Raw genomic sequence first — 21637 nt, 5'->3', positions numbered from 1 at the left:
AAGACGCACATGCCATATCCCCAGCGGGGGTGGGAGAGAGAGAAGTACGAGTGATAGAGAGTGGGAGGAGTGGAGAATGAAAAGTGGGGCTATGACTGCAGTGGTGCACGGATAAGGGGGTGGCATTGATGACACTTCCTGTAAGACAGGCTTTGATTTCACAGGCCATTTTCAGCTCTGGTGAGAGATGGCACTGACATGAACTGATAGACTGGTGGTCCATAAGGCTGGAAGAGAGGACACCTGTCTCTCTCTCTCATCTGAGTAGGGGCCTCACTGATGCCTGTCCAAGTGATCCTCAATATTAGTGGATAAATAAGGAAACAGAGGTTGCTGAAATAGCCACACATATACGCATGCACTATCAAAGCTGTCAACATAAGGGAAACACTAGCATAAAGTTCCTCAATCACTTTGTATTCATCCTGTTGGCCAGACTTTGTATGTGATTTGTAGTGCAACTATCATACAAATTTGAAAAAAAGTCTGAAGCTTTTTAAATTCAGTCAGTTGTGTCTGTTGCACTCCCTAATCCTATGATAATCCCAGCCTCTGACATGTTAGAGGAGGGTAGGACACTCCACATGTAAAGAGATAAGGCTGGTAAATTCACAAGGCGATGTCACAGTACACTGCAAAGTGAAGTAAACGGGGAAGTAATGACTGAGCAAGGTAGATAATCCAAGCAACCAAATGATCCTGTATTTGGATGATACGCATGACTAGCACATTTTGTCAAAAGCTAGACTTGCTTGATATAGGAGGGCATGCTTCACCTGTCACCTGAGTTTTCTAAGCTTCTTATGCCACCTTAAGGGATAATTCCGGTTTATTACAACTTGAGTCTTATTTTCATAGTTTTTGGCCATTATTTATTTCAGTAATAATAACATTTAGATCTACAGAATAGTTGCCATATGCCTAGATCTCAAAGTTAATTGTTGAGATCTAGGAATATGGCAACACTACTAAATGTCAGATGGCAAGAAACACGGCTGGTCAGACAAACTGACAGGTTTTCAACAAACCTCAAGGTTAGACACACTTATTTGACATCCATCACAGCTCACAGACTGACTTTCTGTTTCAACTTTGACCTACAGTACTTGACGCAGTTGTGAGGACACAAAGTTTACCTGCACAATGAGGGATCAATACTCACATTGCGGGGGCACTCACTTTCGCTTTAACCTCCAAATAAAGTGGTTTAGATAATCTGGCAAAAACAGTTGGTTTGTTTACAACCAGTATGACTGTCTGACTGCTCGTTATATATTTGCCATATTGGACTTTGCTGCAGGGATGTTGCCATGTTCCCAATTCTCAGCAGTCAGCAATGTCTTCATTACCAACCCACGTTGTAATAAAAAGAAATCATCCTTTAAAATCGATATGTTGTGAAGAAGGGGAGGCATCCACAAGTGTTTGCACTGCAGGTCTGAGAGTTTTAGGCTTAGATTCTGTTGCTGATGAAGACATCTGTCAGCGCCGTGGTGCTGGTGACTGAGTGATGAAAGTGTCCCCGTGCTGTTGAACACATGTTCCCCTTAGGCTGGGACATGGAGACCTGAGTGCAGCATGACAAAGCACCATCACAAATCTCAACTTCAGGTCTATTTCTCTCTTATGTTATAGATTGGAGAGCAGTGAAATGTTATCAAATGCAGTTATTAACAACTCAAAATCCAAACTCCTACAAAGACCACAGAGGGAAGGGGAATAGGAAATAAGACTTAATGATGGAAGGAGGCAAGGAAGGAAGCAACAAGGAAAGGATAGAATGGCTGAAGGATCAGGGAGACACAGCAACACAAACAAGTTTCTGAGAAACTGCCATGCTACTTCTCACATGATGGCCCCTGTGGAGGCTGTCCTAAGCCAATTACAAGCTGAGAGTTTTAGTTGGAGAGTTGGCAAGGACCGGCTGGAACAAGCCCAAAGTCCATCACCTCTTGCCCTTTCCAGAGAGGGCAACAAGACAAGGCTTTGGCCAGTCAGTCGGCTCCAACTTTCTCCGGTGGAGTGGCATTAATACTGTAGGAGGAGAGAGGAAACAAACAGGAAGACAACAATTCCCTCTCTGTCCACTCATTCACACAACAGTGTGTGTTTGTGTATGTGTGTGCGTACACATGTGCCTTTACTGCTGTGTCTGAGTCTGAGGTCTCGTTGGGCCTTAGCAATCAGATGCCTGGGTAGGAGCACAAGGGCCACTTCCTAGGGAGCAACACCATGAGGGCTAGCTAGACTCTGACCTTTGTGAACAAGTCCAATATACTGCATCTGTGCTATTCTACTCAGTAAATATACAGACACATGCGCCTAATCAGGCTTCCTCGCTGGCTGCTGCTATATCTGAATTCACCAAAAGAAGTCTCCTGCCTGTCCGATTAACGACTGTATCTGTCGAGGTGTTGGTGTGTGTGTATTTGTGTGTCTGTGTATGTGTGTGTATTGGGGTGCACAAGGAGGCCCTGGCCGGAAAGGTACTGTTTAGGGCCAAAGTGCTTGGTGTTTTATTTATAGGGTGTGCCAAGTCTAAGAGTTTCCTACCTGGAGGCAGGTACTAAATAACTAAATGAGTGTGTGGCAGTGAAAAAAAAAGTCCCCTTGTGTGTGTCTGAGCACACAGGTGCGGTTTTGGAGAAATGTAATTGCTAGTGACACAGATTGTTGTGGGGAACTGGCTTGTTGAAACATTCAGTGAGACGAGACAATAGCAGAGTCAGAGAGAAAGAGAGAGGGAGAAAGAGAAAGAGAGAGAGAGAGAGAGAGAGAGAGAGAGAGAGAGAGAGAGAGAGAGAGAGAGATTCTCCTCCTCACTTCTGCTCCGTGGTGCTGACCTCCACAGGCGAGGGTAGGCCTGTCAGCCACACTTATTAAGCATGATAAGGGCAAAGGACCTGCTACTGCTGCACTCTCAGCCCCCAGCAAATACAAAAGAACCACAAAAAGAAAGACAAAGACAGACAAATAGGAAACTTCCCAACACGTATAACTGGCTTTCCCGTTTACTCATGTCCCTGTTTTTTCCCAAGTTACCTGTGTGAGCTGCTTGCTGCTGCAGAGTTTCTCAGTGAGGGAGTTGAGCTGTGCTGTTATCTTCTCATTGGCCCTTTGCAGCTCTCTGGCTGAAAGCACAGCATCTTTCCTGGCACTTCGCAGTATGTCAATGTGACGCTGTAGGGACTCGATGCGCAGCTGCAGAGAAGAGGAGGAGCAGTGCTGGGTCTTCATTAGCATCCTCTTTCTCCTCCACCTCCTTTTCTCTCCTCTCGTCCCTCGGTCCCAGGGCTCATGCTGTTCATCGTCTAACAGGAGGAAGTACACAACGGCACCTCAGAGTTGACAAGTGCACCGAACAAATCCCTATTTAGAAGCTACTGGTGGGAGTTAACAGGCTTATGTAAAAGTGTCTTTGTGTATGCACAAGTGTAAACTGTGATATATTTAACAACTTGAATGATTAACATTTTCCATTTATAACCAATTCAAGTTCTGAACCCCCGCATATAAAAAAACAAAGCTTGTAAACTTCTTAAATACTTGTTTCCAATCGACAGCATGTAAATACATTGAGTGTTCTTCCTGCTTCAATTTATAGTCGATTAGATTTGTGTAGTTTTGCATGGGTGTGAAAAAGGAAAACTTATGTTACCTTGGGCCAGAACATGGGGTTGTTTTCTGTTGGATTTTGTTGCCGGTGCCGCTGTGTTCGAGATCCGTGAACACCTGTAGGACTGAGAGAACAGAAAAGTCAGAGACAGAGATGAAACGCAGCTGTTAAATGTAACACAACCGGTTGACATGTTGTGCTTCCTGAGACGCAGCTCATAATGACACCATGATCACAGGCTGTGCTCAGTTTAACGCGACAAGACAAATCACCCTGTGCTTTAATAATTCACCTGAGCGTGTTCAGCCGACTTCAACGTGAACGCTTCTCGGCACGGATATTACCTCTGACAGATGCTTGCAAATGCTGTCTTTGTTCAATCACTTTCTGAAAGCCCTGATCTACTCTTACAGTATGACGTGTGTGTGTAGTCATTTGCACTCATAAGTGTGTACGTGCGTGTGTATGTATGTGTGACACCTCCCAACTGCACCATCGTTTGTAGTAGTGACATCAAAGAAGGCACTCCCCCACCCCTCCGTCTTCTCTGCCTGTTTCCTTTGTATATGGGGTCAGGTAGGATTTGATCAGTGCCAGGTTTGATCACACAGTGCCTTGCAGAGAGGAGATTGGGGGGTGTGTGTGTGTGAACCCTTTGGTCTGTGACATAGTACGTTGTGAGGGGCCAGGGCTGTCACAGCGATGAGCCCTGGAGGAGCTGATGGGCATATTTAGCGGATCAGGAGCGTGGAAACTTAAGGGGATCTGAGAGTAAGGGTCCTGACAGCTCCCTGGCTACATGTACAACAACAACCCTCTCTTCGTCTCCACCTTCTACCTAGCTCCCCTCTTGAAACGAGAGGGAGACAATATCTTTAAAGGTCCCCCTCTTTCCTCTCTCTTTTTGACAGACATATCTCTCTGGGGTTCGGAGCTGGGGTTTGGGGCTGCCATGTCTTGCTATGAAGTGGTTTGATATAGACAAGAGCAAGGGTCCAGGCCTATTGATTTTAATGGTGTGGAGAGGAGATGAAAAAGAAGGAGCACTGACAACAACACATAGGCAAAACCTTGTAAATGCAAGAGCAAAGGGAGCAGAGATTACAGGAAACTCATAATTATCCATATGCTGACTAATCACATACACCTCAATAATTGTATTACCTTTACGGTAAAAATGAGAACACTGAGGACATTTTTTTAGTAAAGAGTACACTACCTAAATTACTATACAAGGCACATTGTTTCAATGTTACTGTGATTGCAATTAGTCCTAACTAGTTCTATGACTATGGTAATGTTGCTGTAAATAACTGCACATAGGAATCTTCTGACTTATAGGAAACTAACATTTGCTTGCAATAATGTTTGGTAAGGTACCTCTACAGCTTTTTTCTTGATAAATAAGGAACAATTTACTCTGAATATGCTGAATATCAAATCTTAAATTTTTTTCATAAAAAATTTAGGATCAAGAAGTACAATGTTTATACTGTGCTGATACAGCTTATGGTTTAATAACCAGTGAGTGCTAGTTTGGAATCACAGTTTTAAGCATTCAGAAATACTTTTGACGATGGTCAACCACTGGAATAATTGCACGATTAAAAAAACAAGCCTGAAACAACTCGAACAAAACCTGCTCTCAAACTATTCGGATGTTACCCTTGCAGAAGTAGTCTGCAAGGGAACATATACACTAGCCCAAGGTTAACATCTGTCTGTAGACTTTCACTGTTAAATTGAGTGCAGTATAGAGGTGGATGAATCATTTCTTTGTCATCGTTTATTTTTGTTTTGTTTGTTTGTTTTGTCAATGTATATGTCACCATTATGTTTACCTTTTAATGTATAGTGAATGAGTGCTGTATGACTGCTGGCTGTCTCTATGTTAGTCCTATGTTACCTGCCTAGGGGACTGCAGATGAAAAGTAGTTATTTTTACTAATTCTGGCATATTTACATGGTGTTTTTATACAACAATGTTATATACATAAATATGCATGGTCCATATCAAATAAACCAATAAAATAAAAATAAGACATGTATTCCTTTTTTTTTTTTTTTATGTAAAATTAATTTAAGGATGAGCACAGACCAACCTTTCTGTTAACCTGTTTTCTGTAAGGCATTGTCCTTGAGGTCACACTGTTGAGACTGTCCACGTACTCCTGACCACTGTCACTGTAGAGAAAAGTGAGAGGGGTTATTATAGGCCAGAAGTTGAACCCACAACCCTGTCTCTGAAAGTACCACCACTGGACAAAAATCCAATTTACCTTTTATGGTTGATTTAGTTGACATCAAGCAAAAATATGTGCATCTCCCCCCCCCCACCTTCCAACAGAAAATCAATGTCCCATCCAATTTCTGAGCTGGAAGTGTAAATGTGGGTGTAAATTAAGTGAAAAGCTGCAGTGTCTGGTGCTGATGGTGAATGCATCAACATGTATGAGAGCGGCTGTGGCCTTCATTAGCCCTCTGTGTGTGACAGACGTGTGTGAGAGGCACGGCTGAGCGGAGCCAAGCAAAGTTGCATCTGATGGACACACGGTAAGGGCTTCCTGGGACACACATATACACATGCTCACACACACACACGCTCACACACGCTCACACACGCTCACACACGCTCACACACGCACACACACACACACACACACACACAGGTTTATTGACAGTGACCTTTGACGTGAAGGTGGAAGCCAGTGACATTTACGCTGGCGGGTTTATTAAGGTGGGGCCTGGGAGAAGCAGCAGAGGTAAAAGACCACAGAGACAGGATCTAACTGGAACATGACACTGCTGGGGGCTAGTTAGGGTTAAACCCGGTCTGGACGGGGCACAAGGACTTGCTGAGGATCACTAATCGCCACCACTAAGACCAGGGTTACATGCATTTGATGAAAAAATGCTACCTGCTTCATGCTGGGCAGACTGCTAAACAAGTCTGAATTGAATTTACTTGAGTACGTGAGTAGAATTCTAAAGTCATCTCACTATTAATTTGAAAGTACTTTTCTACTAATTATGCATTACATGCAGATTCAAATTGTATGTGTATGTGTAAATACTACAGTTAGCATGATTCTGATACTGTTTACAGTGAAAATTAAGCCAATCAGACAACAGCAGCTATGGTTACTGCATCCACAGGTCTATCAAAGTTAAGGATGCTGTGCTGGCATGTTATGGCGTTACTTCAGCGGGGGTTGTGTTTTACACATTTACATGAACACATGTCTGTGGATACAGGTTGGATGCAAAATTGTGTGGGTCAAATCTTGAGAAAAGATCAAAAATCATATGCCTTTACAGTTACCAGATCTCTACCCAGTTGGACACCAATGGGAGATATTGAGCAATGTGATAGACAGCCCTCTCCACCACCATCATCAAAACACCAAATAAAGGAATACCAGGTAAAGAATGGCACATTGTTACTGTACACATCTTTCAGTTGAGGCCCAGAGACTTGGAGAATCTAACAGAAGGCACACTGAACACGTTTTGGTAGCAAGTGGTAGCCCAACACCTCACCAAGACACTTTATGTTGGTGTATGCTTTCCTTTTCCAGTGTGTTCCAGCAGTGATTAAGAGCACAATCTCTCTCGCTCTCACACACACACACACACACACAACATCCCTAATAACAGAACAATACAATACCATTCAGAAGGATATTCCCCATGCCCCCCTGCTCTCATTCTGTCCTGCTCTCTACCAAAACTGCTGATCTGCTCAAAATGGTCAGCTGCCTTTAGCAGCTCAAAACTTGAGAGAGGGAGCCAGAGGCAGCGCTAAGAAAAAGGGGGGAAAAACAAAGACTTGTCAGTAGCCTTAACGAGTCTGACATCTTTATTTGGCACTATTTAGGCCAAACCTCCTTAGGCAGAGAAACTGTATTTCCGGGAGCGCCTGCTGAAGAAGACCGCTGCGAGGAAAGAGACGCAGAAGGCTTTACAGTAACAAATCAGTTGACACGTGCCTTAAATAAGACAACATCTCAGTTTAGACCCCTTCTTCACAAATCCACTTAGATCCACCTCTCAGGTAAAGTGTATATTAGACTGCTGCTTATTAGCCACATGGAGAGGCATTAGGAAAGCTGGGCATAGCTGCACCCAGTCCCTGTTAAACGGCCTCATGTGGCTTGAGATGGGGTGGATTACAGCCTGATGAATTAGTTGGTGAAGAGATGGGGAGTTAGTAGGACTGAGCAAAAGAGAGAGCGGATAGAGAGAGGCATAAAGGGAGAGAAAGTGAAGGGAAATAAATATCAGCGATAGCTCTGAGTGTTTGAAATCAAATAATTTCGACCATCACTCAATAAATGTTGGCTCAGTGGCTTTTTTGCATAAAACATACATGAAATAATTACTGTCGATGGTTCTTAATTTAGAGGGTGTTAAACAGCTTGTAGACATCTGGTACTGAGCCGAGTCAGGTCATTCAAAATTTATCTAACTAAATGAAGTCGAGGAGAGGAAAGAGGAGGGTTGGTAAGATGGAAAGAAAGTGTGTTAGTGTGAATGTATGTGTTGAGAGGGGGTTACGGGGGTGGCTAGAGGAAATAAGAGTAGCACACACACATTTGTGAATTGACATGCCACAAGATAACCCACATGACTAGACACAGTGAGGGGTTAGCTTCCATGCATCTATGGTTGCGTGTGTACGGGTGGAGGAGGTGGGTGGGTGGGGAAGGGTTTGGTACTTGCAGGGGGATCCTTAGCGCTGTCAAGGGGGGGTTAGCAAATATGCAAAGGACCAGTAAATTAAATCAAACTGCCAAACTGTCAATTTCGGGGTAGCGTGACTAGTGCATGAAAATGGCATCACTGGAAGGTATGGAGGCTTTGGCGGCCCCCTTATCCCTGGGCTTTTCTGGCATCGGTTCAACTTTGTATGGAGAGGTGGCTAATTTTGCATGCAAATTTCAGTCAATAAGCTCCAAGCAAGGCGTCCCAGGATATTTCAAAGGATCTGACAGTAGTTTCCCCCTCCTCTCTCCTTCTCTCTATCATTCTTGCTTGCATTCTTCTTTTGGCTCCTGAATACCAACTAGACAGAAGATGGAATTCAATCACCCATTTGCTTACGCTTTGCATATGCACGTTGTCCCCTCGATGCTGCATAGGCCCCTCACAATTCAACCAGCCCACCCGCTCCACTCCTACCACCTAAAAATAATGAGGAGGGAGGCTATGAGAATAAGTGCATCTGTGTGTTTGTGTGTGTTTGTGTGTGTGTGTGTATCATTACCTATCTACGCTCATGTCCTCCCACTCGTCCTTAGTGGGACTGGGGCTGCGGCCTTGCCAGCTGATGGCTTGATTGGGGCTGACTGTTTGATGGCTGTGCTGGTGTAGCGGACCTCTGAGGCTACTTGTTTTGAATTTGACCTTGCAACTAATGTTGCTAGCAGCCCCGCTTGCCCGCACTGGTGCTGCTGCACGGTTCCTATAGAAGTCCCTAGCTGCTCTGAGGATCCCTAGCTCCTGTCTCAGCTTCAGCAACTGATGATGAAGCTTGGTAGACTCTTTCTGAGAGGCAGCCAGCCGACCTTCTAAAGCCATGATCTCACTGCGATGCCGCTCCCCCTGGGCCAGGGCCTGGGCTTGGGATGCCTCTTCACGGACAGCTTCCTGGGTTCGCAGATGATCCAGGGAGGCTTGGAGTCTGCGGCAGTTGTGGGCCAAGTCTTCCTTGGCCTGAAGTAGCTGCTCTTTCTCTTCCCTCAGCCTCTCTGTCTCCTCCTCCAGGGACACCATCCTTCGCTCCAGCTGTTCAATCTGAAGGAATCAGAATATGGGGCCTCAGTGGTACAACATAGTTAGATTTTTCCCCTTGCATATCTGTAGTTTTTACCATAAATACTCAAACTTCTGAATATGCTGCTTTTGCAATGCTAGTGAAAACAACAACATGCCAAGTCGGAGTTCAGCCTGTTGTTGTTCTACAGCATGTCATCAGTCAACATTTCTATTAGAAAAGCCAATTCCTGATTTGACCTGTGTGTGGTAGCATGCACACAGTGGTTTTACTCCCCAGATATTTTCTCTAAGGTGTATGTGCCAATGCATATATGCAGTGTATGGCTGAACCAATGAGGGGAGTAACACCCCCCTCGCCAGCCTGGCAAGGCTATAGACATCTGACTGGCACCCCCTTACCCAGATCACTCTCATCAACCAGGAGCACTTAGTCTATTTGTTAGATCTTTGGTGGAGACTGTTTAAGAGAACAGGGCACACCTGCTGGGTTTGTGCCTCCAGGCAATTTTTTCCCTTTTATTTGGTTCTCACTCTGCCTGCTGGTGAAGCTTGGTAACTTTCAAACTAAATTAGATGGCTATCCCCACTCTTGATGATTCACTGCCATGAAGGCAACATTTAAAGTCAGGGGTTTAAAAAGCAAGTATGCACAAACATGTGCAACCTACTAACAGCTCCAATACAACATCTATGTTAAATTACCTTAGTTTTCTGGGATAGGTTAGTACAGTTTTCTCTACTCCACCCCTACAGTTACTATTTGTGGTTATTACCTCGGCCAAGGAGGTTATGTTTTCGGCTTGGTTTTTCGGTTTGTCTGTCAGCAGAGTTATGGAAAAACTACTGGCCTGATTTTCATAAAACTTGATGGAAGGGTATAGAATTGGCCAAGGAAGAACTCATTGTTTAGAGCGGATCCCAATCACGGGGCAGATACACAAATTATTTCTCACTTTCATTAACATTGCAAGATAGGGCATTTGTGCTGCATTCATGTGCTGTCGGGAAAATGATTTCCACACTGGATTAACATTAACATTGTGAGATAGGGCATGCCTTGGCAAAGGTCTGCGCTCTCTCTCTCTCTGAGTGCCCTTCTAGTTTGTAGAATGCTTTAAACTACTTCCAAGCTGACACTTGACTTGGAAATGACTACATGAACAATTCTCCAAAGAGTTAGAACACTTTTGAATCATTCTTGATAGAGGAGAAAACACATTTTCTGAGAGGCATTGTGTGTAGTCATGGCTCTGTCGGGTTTCTTTTATTGGTAATGACAAAGAACACTTAGTGACGGCATAGTACTGTACCTTTTTAAATGACTGTTCCATTCGTTCCGAAGAAACAGAAAGCTTTTTCGGAGTGCTGCTTTTGACCTGGCGCTCCTTTGGCACTTTGTGAAGCAATTCTGCAAAGGGGAACAAAGCTCTTTATTGTGACATGATGTGTCAAACTCAGGCTTCTCAATCAATAGAATGATAATAAAGAGGGTACATTAAATTAACAATTAGCCTTTCTAAGGTCTAATTTCCTTCCTACGGTCCAGTTTCTTTATTCTTCTTTTGTCAATCAAATCGGAGAGAACGCAAAATTACTGATGCTGTTTTCAGAGGGACTTCAACATGTTCACACTGCTAAAAACCAACTCCTGTTTCTAAAATCTTATCGAATAGCCCTTTTTCCTCCTGATTAACAGAAAAGTGTTTTATTCAGTAGTCCACACGGAAATAGGAAAACATTGTTCAAAAGCACACACTGGTACATGTAATGTGCAACCTCTCTCTAGGGATCTTAAACAAACGAAGAGAAGTGCTTGAATCCCTCGTGAACACACAGCCCCAGGCTGCACTGCTTTGTAGTCCACTATGTTTCCCCAATGGACAACTAATCTCTGCAGACTAACATGCTGCTTTATTCTGAAAACTTCAGTAGTGGCCTTGGCAAACATATGATTTAGTCTTTATGATAACAACAGAATGCATGCAGGAGTCAAAGTGCTTGGGGATTTGATGCACACATATTCATGTGCGCATACACAAGTCGACAAGCCTCAGTGTCACTGTTTGACATACAGTATATACCTGCAAAAGTAGCAATATCTCCTCTGCTCACCTAGATTCAAAGGGCAACACAAAATATAAAACTTTCTGCCTTTCATTCTCTCCTGTTAAACCTTTATGACAGGACGACCAAAATATATATTTTTTTACAATAAGGCTGGAAGATTAAGTATTCAGGACCTTGACTTTTAGGTCAGTTGATGTTTTGGAGAGTGAGATAGATAAAGATTATTATTATTATTAAGGGAGAGTAATAAAGCGTGAGGGTTATGTTGTGAGGAGCTGCTGCTCCCTTGCTTTACATTTGACGCTTTGCCCAGGGAAGTTTGTTACTTTGAATTAGCCTGCTCTTTTGTCTTCCCAGCATGTCACATTCAATCAGACAGAGCACCAAATAGGAAAGGAGGGCTGCCTTGTTCGCTGGGTACATAACCAGGTTGGGAGACAATTATCCAGCTCCAGTGCTGGTGGCTTGGGAGTTGGCACCTCAGCACTACCTTGATAAGAAGACGTGGTGACTCCCTAGTCACCCACAGTTTGAGGAGGTCCTGGCACTGCAGCATACATTAACGTCCCTCCCACGTCTCCTCATGGGCTGCAGCACAAAGGCCCTGTTCCTTTCATCTGCTGCCTTTCGTTAGTCTGATCCCGGCGTGAGCGTTTCAACCCTCCATACCTTTGATCGGGTCACAGAGGTTCTTCAGGGGCAAATGTTGTGACCACTTACAATGTTTTCTTAATAATGTTGGTTTTACTTTAACTCAAGATCAAGATGATACAGCCGTATTTCAAGAAAAAAACATAACTGGTATTGTACGGTAAGATTATCTTCTCCAAAAATCACAATATACAATTTATTTATTACAACTATATAAACCTAAAAACGTATTGTGAAACAATGTTTAAGTGAGTTTTATATTTTAAAAACAATGATTTCAGCAAAATAATGCACAGTGAGAAAAAAACAGAAGTGCTTTATGTCCTTGATATATAACATATTCAATGGATGTGTTTTTTAAGCTTGGTATGGTACTACCAAGAGTGCATTTTTATAGAGAGAGAATACCACTTTAACATTAGTGGTACTACAATAAAAACAGCAGTACATTGTGTACTGCCACTCTCTGCAGTTGGTTTTTGTTAAGTTTTTCTTTTTTCCCGATGGAAACTGGAAAATGATTGTACATGATAGCTCAAAAGACAAGAAAGCAGTTAGACAGGCACGTGTAACATTTATATTTAGTCATTATTTGTCTGACAAGATGCAAAACTAAGTATGTCCTTTCAAAGGAGCTTATTTCCTAGTACTAGACTGTCAATAGGATTTTAATTACTGCCATCCTTTAAATCACGTGCTTCCTTTAAATCTCCAATAGACACCATCACTGGTTGTGAAGAAAATGAAAGTGCTCTAGGACAGATTTGTTATTGAACTAGTTAATTGAGGCCAGCAGTTGCGGTGGTCATCGTCTGACAAAAGGTTGCGGATTAGATTGAAAGCGATGTGCTTTTTAACATTGAGAATGATATATGCAGACAAGATGAACACTACTTGATCTCTCAATCAACTTGCGAGGAGTTGATCAAGTCTTAATTGAATTGTCGTATTAATTCCACTGGGAGTGGTCTAATTAATTCTGCTCACTAATACACCTGGCCCAGAGGTAATAGTAAGGCTTAAAGGTGTGGTCATGTTACACAAGCATCCTTTTCCACCATTACAGGTGGTCATTCCAGTTTTTTGTTTTTTTTAAGTTTAAAAAAAAAAAAATGTTAATCTTTATGCAACATCCTTGGCATCGTAGAAAACAATACAGTAAATGAATGCAAGGATTGAATAAAAATTAAATTTACGCAAAATATTTCCACACCAACAGTAAAAATGAAATTGAAAAAAAGTGGTTCTAAAGATTCATGTTTACTTGGTTATTTTTAAGTCTCCAAAAATATATAAAGAAAAAGAGGGTTTACCTTGGTGTTCACTAGCAAGACACAAGTGGAGCTCCTTCACTGTGGCCCGGTCCATAGCAGCCTGGACTCGCAGCATGTCCAGCTCCTCTTCTACGCCGGCTCTGCAGTCACACACATTATGAACTTTTCTTCACCCAGCTCTAATCTCAAATCTATTCATCTACAAATATAAATGGCATAACAAAATATGAAATAAATATGAAACCACTACCAACCCAATCTCCACAAATACTATCACTCTCTCAGTCTGGATTCCACTGTGGACTCCATTGTAGAAACGTTTATTTCACATTTTAACTGGAATCTTATTCACTGGCTCTCTCTTTATAACTGAAAAGACGACATGGTGAAGAAATCAACTAATTAAAATGCTTTTTAATTTATCTGGAAATCAAAGTGACAAGCAACATGAAACGCCAAGGTAGGAAAGTACAGTGTGCGTCTGTGTGTGTGTGTGTGTGTGTATCATAACAGACAAACAGACTGGAAAGTGTGCCCAATTACCTGTCTGCAATTAGCTTGATTCCTGCTAAAGGCTAATTATGTGGAGCCATGCTCGGAGCTTTGCACTTTCAAGTTATTATTAGGACCCCAACTGAAGTCTACTGAGGATACACACAAGCCCACTGAGACAACCACACCTGAAACATACACCTAATTCCCCTCCCCTCTGCTTCACAGAGTCAGAGAGAAACACCAGAAACAAGCTCCTGCTACTGGTGGCATTCTTCCCTCAGTTAACCTCATTACAACAGTAGGTCTTCCTTCTGACTGACTTCTTAAGGCATGCTAACAAGTGCAGTATGCACGATACACTGAAATGTTTGAGGATAAACAGGGCATTTGTGGCTACGGTGAACTATGATGAGCATAATGGCAATTAACTCAAACTAGACACCTGTTTCAACCAATCTAATTTTGAATAGCTCAACCAAGATATTTTTCCATACATTTGCCAAGAAAATGACTGGGGAAAAGTTATCGCCATAGCACAGGGAAGGAAAGTAATTAGCTTTTTAGCCCACACAGTCTAGTAGAGGCCTGGTCTAATGGCTGACCGCAGCTTAAATAAGTACACAATTGACTATACCTTAGGGGGTTGAGGAAGCAGATGGATATGTGTCGCTCCTCTATAGATTTTCCTCCATAAATGAACTCAAGTCGATGAGGCACCAGCACTGCCTTATGTGTCCAGGCTTTTAATGGGACAAATGAGCTGAAATATGTATGTGTGAAAGGAGCCTCTTCCATCTCATGTTTCTCTTTTATGCCTTTTCGGATGGTATTGACGCTAAAGCAAAGTTCATATGCAAAACATTCCATTTTGTTAAAGGATGAGCATACTTTCTTGGATGGAGAAGGGATTAGATTGCAGATGGAGTTCATTGGCCACGGGTCTCCAGTTTCACATCATAACATTCTGGAGATGGAAGACTATTGCAACCTTATTCAGTAACACTCAGTTGTTGCAGTGTGTGCACCAGTCTGCCATAGATAGGGAATTAGCAGAGCTAGGGATGTTACAAGAGCAATAACACTAATGTGGTGATTTATCTTCAATATTTGCCAAGATTATTTTGTGAAAGTAAAAATAAATGCAAAACTAAAGCAATTAATACATTAAAGCTTTGGTTTGTAGGCCAATTTTTATGTCATTTGCTTTAGTTTTAGTTAGTTTTATGATGTGAGTCACAATGTTACAGCACCAAGAGTTTTGTTTTGTGTCAAAACGACACATTTGCAATTACAGCATCTGTCAATGCTTTTTGTCAATGCTAATTTAATTACACCGGTAAATACAACCACATCTTTCTACAGTGTGTACAGCTTTTTCTCTTTTTCTTAGGCAACACGTTAAAACAAATTTCCAAACTAGGATTTAATTTGTGACTGCACAAACCGTTTCCATGAATGGCTTGCTCCAATCTCCCCTTACAGTCTCACTCCCCACACTTTCCTTCCTAGTTTAAGTACATCATTTGATAAACAGTTGCTTACTATTTTCAGCCTATTGGGGTCCTGATGATGGGAAAAGAGTAGCTTTGAGAATTCAAAAGGATGTTTAGGCAACACTGTAAGGCTGCGGTAGTATTGAGCTAAATCCCAACCTCAAGGAGCTATGTTTTAGATCTGCATCACATTATAGCCGCCTCCACCCGAAACAAATTCCACACCTACGTTAGACTACCTTCAGTAACCTGCAATCTCAAATGAAACCATGTTTTCCTGTCATGTCCTTGTTATCACAGAGGAGAGGTTCTCTACAGCCACACCTCATATAGAGTATTTCAAGTATTTTTTTTTTTTTTTTTATCTGAATGATAAATTAAATGAAGCTAGCTGGACAATTTTCAATTCCCTCTCAACTTGCCACCACACCTCAGGTAGAATAACTCTCAGAAGGCATAAAAGTAAAAGAAGTTTCCAGGCAGAAACCAAACTAAAGGCACCAGACGGGTGTTATGTTTGGTAATGATGTGGTCTGAAATGTAAGTTTGTGTCTCACGCCGCTCTTTTGGCCCGTTTTTGAAAACATTTGTCTCTCTCGTGCAGCGCTAGAACTTCAGCCCTAAGCTATCCACTCCATGTCATTTGATCTTGACTCTACCGGTGTTGCACCTAACACAGCTCAGAGCACAAACTGCCAGCCTCCATCCACAAGGGTGTACAACACAACATCATCTGTAGCCATTGTGCTTTAACATGCCAGCTTCCTCCTCATAACATAAAAATACACAGGAACAGCAGGGAATAGGGTGAGAAAGCAAAAAACCTCTGGCATTTTTATCGCTGGGGAAAGAATCTTGTTTTTGGGGGTGTGAGGGGGAGATTTCCCTATGGTTAAACTTAGGCTAGAGGGCTGTTCATTCATGGAGGGAGTTTTTTGTGGACAAGCCACTGCTGTCAGCAAAAATGGTGACTGGTGGAGTTGGTACATGGCTCAGTGCTGTACTTTAGCTCTGGGCGATGCAGCGGCAGCTGCAACAGCGAGTCTTTAAGAGTTACCGTAGGTTCTCCAGCCACAGGCCACCGATATGAGAGGTGAATGGGGATTTGTAATAACCACTGGTGGAAACAACCTAGGATGTCCACAATATTCCCTGTTTAAGAGGCTTGTTGATGCTGCTAGGTATCCTGATATGAAATAAGACAATATCATAATGGTGAATTTATCAAACATGAGGAACACAACTTCTGCAGTCAATGACTATTTGAATATGAGAAGAGATAGGCACACTACATTCTCCCTTCTGTACGTGTGAATTGTATTTCTGAGGTTTGGTTCTTTAAAATAACAGTTTTTTTGTGCTCTAATTTTATCTTGTTATGGGACTAAGTAAGACTTGATGGTGCACTGAAGCTTGCATTATAATTACGAACCAAGTGTAAAGCAAGTTTTTTTTACACAATAATTAATTTACCAAATAATTAATGAAGGAAAAACCTTAGTTGTCGGATTTTAAAACATGCATAAAACATTCTGTTTTTGTGTGTGTTTGTGTGTTTGTGTGAGCAAATGTGTCCCTCCTCCAACTAAGCCCTGGTCCGGGGAGCAAAAGACTCTCATTACTTCTAATACCTTTTAGCAAATCAAGATGAAACAGAAAAAAATAGAGGAATCTGAGGAACATCGGGGTAAACTTTATTAAACTTAATTAGTGTCAACGTCGCTTATTGGGGAGGTTCACATCCATAAAGGTCACTCTCTATAGAGGAGCTTTCACTGCTGCTGCAGATGCAAATGATCTCAAAGGCTTTTTCCCCAGTAATCGCTAGCTAATTTATGCTTTGATGTCGTCTGAGTATAGCATCTTAAGTCTGAGGGTGCACTGCATGTGTTTATTCTGTTTATGGGGCCTAAATAATCCCTGCCTCTTTTTTACCAGCAGACCTTTAACAACAATTAACAAGCACGGACATGGAGTGCCGCAGACAGATGCATAATGAGGCAGATAAAATGATCCCACTGCGATTTTTTTAGCCCACCCTGCCCGTAGCTGCTTGCCAACCATCTACTATAACCAGAAGGAAATCTCAATCAAAAATCATTCTTGGTGTCAACTAGTTTATTTGTTTGTGCCTTTTACCATAAAAGCACTCCAGCGTGCATCTGTGAGATACTGTAAACTGGTTAAATGTTGAGAGGTGGGTCTTCATGTCAGAATCTGTCAGTGCATAATCACATGACTATATAAAGAAGAGGCTATTTTTCTTCTAGGATTATTTGCAGACTAAATAATGAAAGAAACAGGGCAGTCCCACACTATTAAGAAAAGTTGAAATCATGAGATGGCTAGCATCAACTTGGTCATTACATTTCTAAACCACGTCAATTTCTGAGTTTGCCATGGATACCTTTAATTCTTGCTTTTAAAGTTTTTAAAGTGACAGAAAATGGACCAAAAGGTGCATGAAAGTAGTGGCCCTATAGTGCATGTCTTTTTTTAAATGTACTGACCAAATACTATGCATATCTTAACAATGTTCAGAGACACTAACCCACTACACTCAACACAAGAAATCATCCTGCTAATAGTTTGCCACAATTTTCTTGTAAAAGGTTGTCAAAGAATAAGCAATTTGTTGCTTACTGCATCCTTAAGTCATTAGGATGAGCCATGGGGAGCCAGTAAATCAGCTAACAAACCGACCTGTTTTACCATATTGTTCAACCTCTTACTCAAGTGCAGAGATTAGAGGGGGGCCTGGGCTTCATAACCTTCTCTTAACACTGTGGGGACCCACTGTGCAGGACTTATCCCAGCAATATTCATTCTGGGAAACGGTCATTTGGGCCTCAAGACGGTCTTTTACAAGTGCTGTTTCTGGAGGAGGTGATAGGGAGCATCTGTGCACAAAATCATGACAATAAGGGAGCGCGAATGAGAATGAGTTTAAACAGAGACTCTCCTCTAAAGCCAGCCACTTGGCATTCAAAGCTTTATAAGGGTTTTTTATTTGGCCCAAAATTCTTCAGCTTCCAGGAGTTAATTACCCATTAGTGGATCATTGCTAACACTTATCTAGCATAACCTTCACAAGCACAATAATTATAACACGGTCAATGGAACAACAAGCTGCAACTGCTTTCCCCAACAGTTTCCTAGAAGTTATGCTTTCACAAACTCTTGTTGTTGTTGCACTGTGAGGGACACCCTTTTACCTTTTCTGTTGCCTCTCAACAGAAATTTGCATTGCAGAGAAGTAAAGCTGTTTGGTTAAGCTGGCTTTGTCCATAGTCCCAACAACCTTATCTGTTCCTGTTTCTTCCAACAACAGGTATGGAAGAAAGCGATGACTGGAATAGAGAGGGGCAGTATGTTTTAGCTTATTTCAACACTCTGAGCTGTGCGCAGATGCATGCCCTGGAACGGAGAGTTTTTCTGAAGTTTAAAGATCCCAGCCAAGTTTACTTTGCACCAGCCACCCGGGTAAGGAGAGGCCCTGGGGGGCGGGAATGGAGGAGATGAGGTGGAGCTGGTCAGGGGCACATGAAGGGGATCAACACCAACCCCGGAGGACAGGTCAGTTACATAGCTAGGAAAGAGGCCAGCCGCACTCCATCCCTCGTGGTTTCCCTCGCAGGTCAGTTCCAAGGACCCTGCGTGTTCACTGTAGTCTGCTCACCCCCCTCGCCCCATCCCCAGACCATCCAGTGCTCAACTCTGCTCAGCTCTAGTCGTGGCCGGGCAGGCAGGCAGGCGGATGGACATCCCTTAACAGGCAGCATCGGCGGCACTAGGGCTGCTAGCCTGTAATTAGCTCGGACAGCTCAGGCTTGGAGAGAGGCAGCCGGGCTATATCATAATGAGCTCAGCTGGGATTAGGAGGACAGGGCAGGGGGTGAGCAGAGGGGAAAGCAGTGGAGGGGGTGGGGGGCAAGTACTAGAATTCTGGCCTCGGCCTACTGCAGCATCACAGAGGACCAGAGTGAGGCAACTGGGAAGACAAGTAGGAAGAGGGGAAGAGAAGGGTACAGAGGCATAGGATAGAGGAGGGAAGAGGTGAGGAGAGGTGAAGGCTAGGGGAGATTGGGGAGAGGAAGACTGTGGCTTTAGGCCAAGCTTTGAGTAGCATCATAGAGGGTCAGTGTTAGTGGTACGGTTACAAGGGCTTTCTTTAGATCAAACAAGACAATGGCTGTACTACACCCAGAGACAGACTTAAAGACAAAGACAGGAGGAAAGAAAGAGAGAAGGAAAAACTAAGTAACAAAGGAAGAAATTCAATGAAAAGCACCTCTTGCAGAAAAGTCATACTGTAATAAAACACCAAACTCAAAGTCAAGATTTGAGTGAATGACACTACTACAGCTTACAGACTATAAGTATGTAAAGTATCTTATTGACACTCACTTAATAACACCAGCAACAGGACTACGGTTTGGCATAAATGTTCCATTAAAAATGCAATTATTTCACAAAGGCACAGCCAGGGATTCTGATAATGTGATTTTACTTCCTGCACTTTTATGTGTGAATATTCGGGCAGCCAATTTTACAAATGAGCACAGAGTCTAATGATCTTGCTTTGGCCCCCGCTGGTTGGTAATGATGTGGAGGGCTAGGTGGATGCTGTGAAGTTGGGAAGGGCACACTCAAATTTTAACACCCACAAACAAGAAGGGACAGTTGGAGTGTGCGTCGGTATGTGTGTACACGTGTAAGAGAGAGAGAGAGAGAGAGAGAGAGAGAGAGAGAGAGAGAGAGTGTGTTTTAAATTGAATGTGTGTATGCACACATCCAGTGCTGATATTATCTATGATTCAGCCAGGCATCTTTGACAGCAGGGGACTTACTTTTCAATGGAGAGTTTCCTGGTGAGGTTTTTCAAGTAGGCCAGCTCATTCCAAACTGCATCACTGTTCTCTTGTCTTAGCTGCCATGGTTCTGCACGCTGCATCCTTCCACCTGGCCTGGGAACACACGGACGTGCACACGCAAATTAATGAATGAAAGAATGAAATGAAATTATTAGTAAAGCTATATATTTGTTTAATGTACACAACATTGATGATAGGCTTACTGGCCTACAGCTAAGGTAGCCATAAGGTAGCCATCCACATACAGTCAGGTCCATAAATATTGGGACATCGACACAATTCTAATCTTTTTGGCTCTATACACCACCACAATGGAGTTGAAATGAAACGAACAAGATGTGCTTTAACTGCAGACTTTCAGCTTTAATTTGAGGGTATTTACATCCAAATCAGGTGAACGGTGTAGGAATTACAACAGTTTGTATATGTGCCTCCCACTTTTTAAGGGACCAAAAGTAATGGGACAATTGGCTGCTCAGCTGTTCCATGGCCAGGTGTGTGTTATTCCCTCATCCCATTTACAAGGAGCAGATAAAAGGTCCAGAGTTCATTTCAAGTGTGCTATTTGCATTTGGAATCTGTTGCTGTCAACTCTCAATATGAGATCCAAAGAGCTATCACTATCAGTGAAGCAAGCCATCATTAGGCTGAAAAATCTAAACAACCCCATCAGAGAGATAGCAAAAACATTAGGTGTGGCCAAATCAACTGTTTGGAACATTCTTAAAAAAAAGAACGCACCGGTGAGCTCAGCAACACCAAAAGACCCGAAAGACCACGGAAAACAACTGTGGTGGATGACCGAAGAATACTTTCCCTGGTGAAGAAAACACCCTTCACAACAGTTGGCCAGATCAAGAACACTCTCCAGGAGGTAGGTGTATGTGTGTCGAAGTCAACAATCAAGAGAAGACTTCACCAGAGTGAATACAGAGGGTTCACTACAAGATGTAAACCATTGGTGAGCCTCAAAAAACAGGAAGGCCAGATTAGAGTTTGCCAAACAACATCTAAAAAAAGCCTTCACATTTCTGGAACAACATCCTATGGACAGATGAGACAAAGATCAACTTGTACCAGAGTGATGGGAAGAGAAGAGTATGGAGAAGGAAAGGAACTGCTCATGATCCAAAGCATACCACCTCATCAGTGAAGTATGGTGGTGGTAGTGTCATAGGCGTGGGCATGTATGGCTGCCAATGGAACTGGTTCTCTTGTATTTATTGATGATGTGACTGCTGACAAAAGCAGCAGGATGAATTCTGAAGTGTTTCGGGACAATATTATCTGCTCATATTCAGCCAAATGCTTCAGAACTCATTGGACGGCGCTTCACAGTGCAGATGGACAATGACCCGAAGCATACTGCGAAAGCAACCAAAAGAGTTT

General features: G+C 42.7%; 1 protein-coding gene across 1 annotated transcript in view; it reads right to left on the bottom strand.

Moving 5' to 3' along the window:
- The window catches only part of cntln (centlein, centrosomal protein), an 88799-nt gene that overhangs the window by 30639 nt on the left and 36523 nt on the right, over positions 1-21637 (bottom strand). Inside the window, exons 13-19 of the mRNA XM_078261957.1 lie at positions 20225-20341; positions 13426-13526; positions 10705-10802; positions 8883-9412; positions 5719-5800; positions 3659-3740; positions 3043-3311 (exon numbers count right to left, since the gene is read on the bottom strand). Of these exons, the coding sequence (XP_078118083.1) occupies positions 3043-3311; positions 3659-3740; positions 5719-5800; positions 8883-9412; positions 10705-10802; positions 13426-13526; positions 20225-20341 (1279 nt within the window). The remainder of the gene's footprint in view (positions 1-3042; positions 3312-3658; positions 3741-5718; positions 5801-8882; positions 9413-10704; positions 10803-13425; positions 13527-20224; positions 20342-21637) is intronic.

The sequence above is a fragment of the Sander vitreus genome, chromosome 2, assembly GCF_031162955.1.
Source record: "Sander vitreus isolate 19-12246 chromosome 2, sanVit1, whole genome shotgun sequence".
NCBI classification, from domain to species: domain Eukaryota; kingdom Metazoa; phylum Chordata; class Actinopteri; order Perciformes; family Percidae; genus Sander; species Sander vitreus.
The sequence above is the reverse complement of the archived record's forward strand: the minus strand, read 5'-3'. Positions and strand labels throughout refer to the sequence as shown.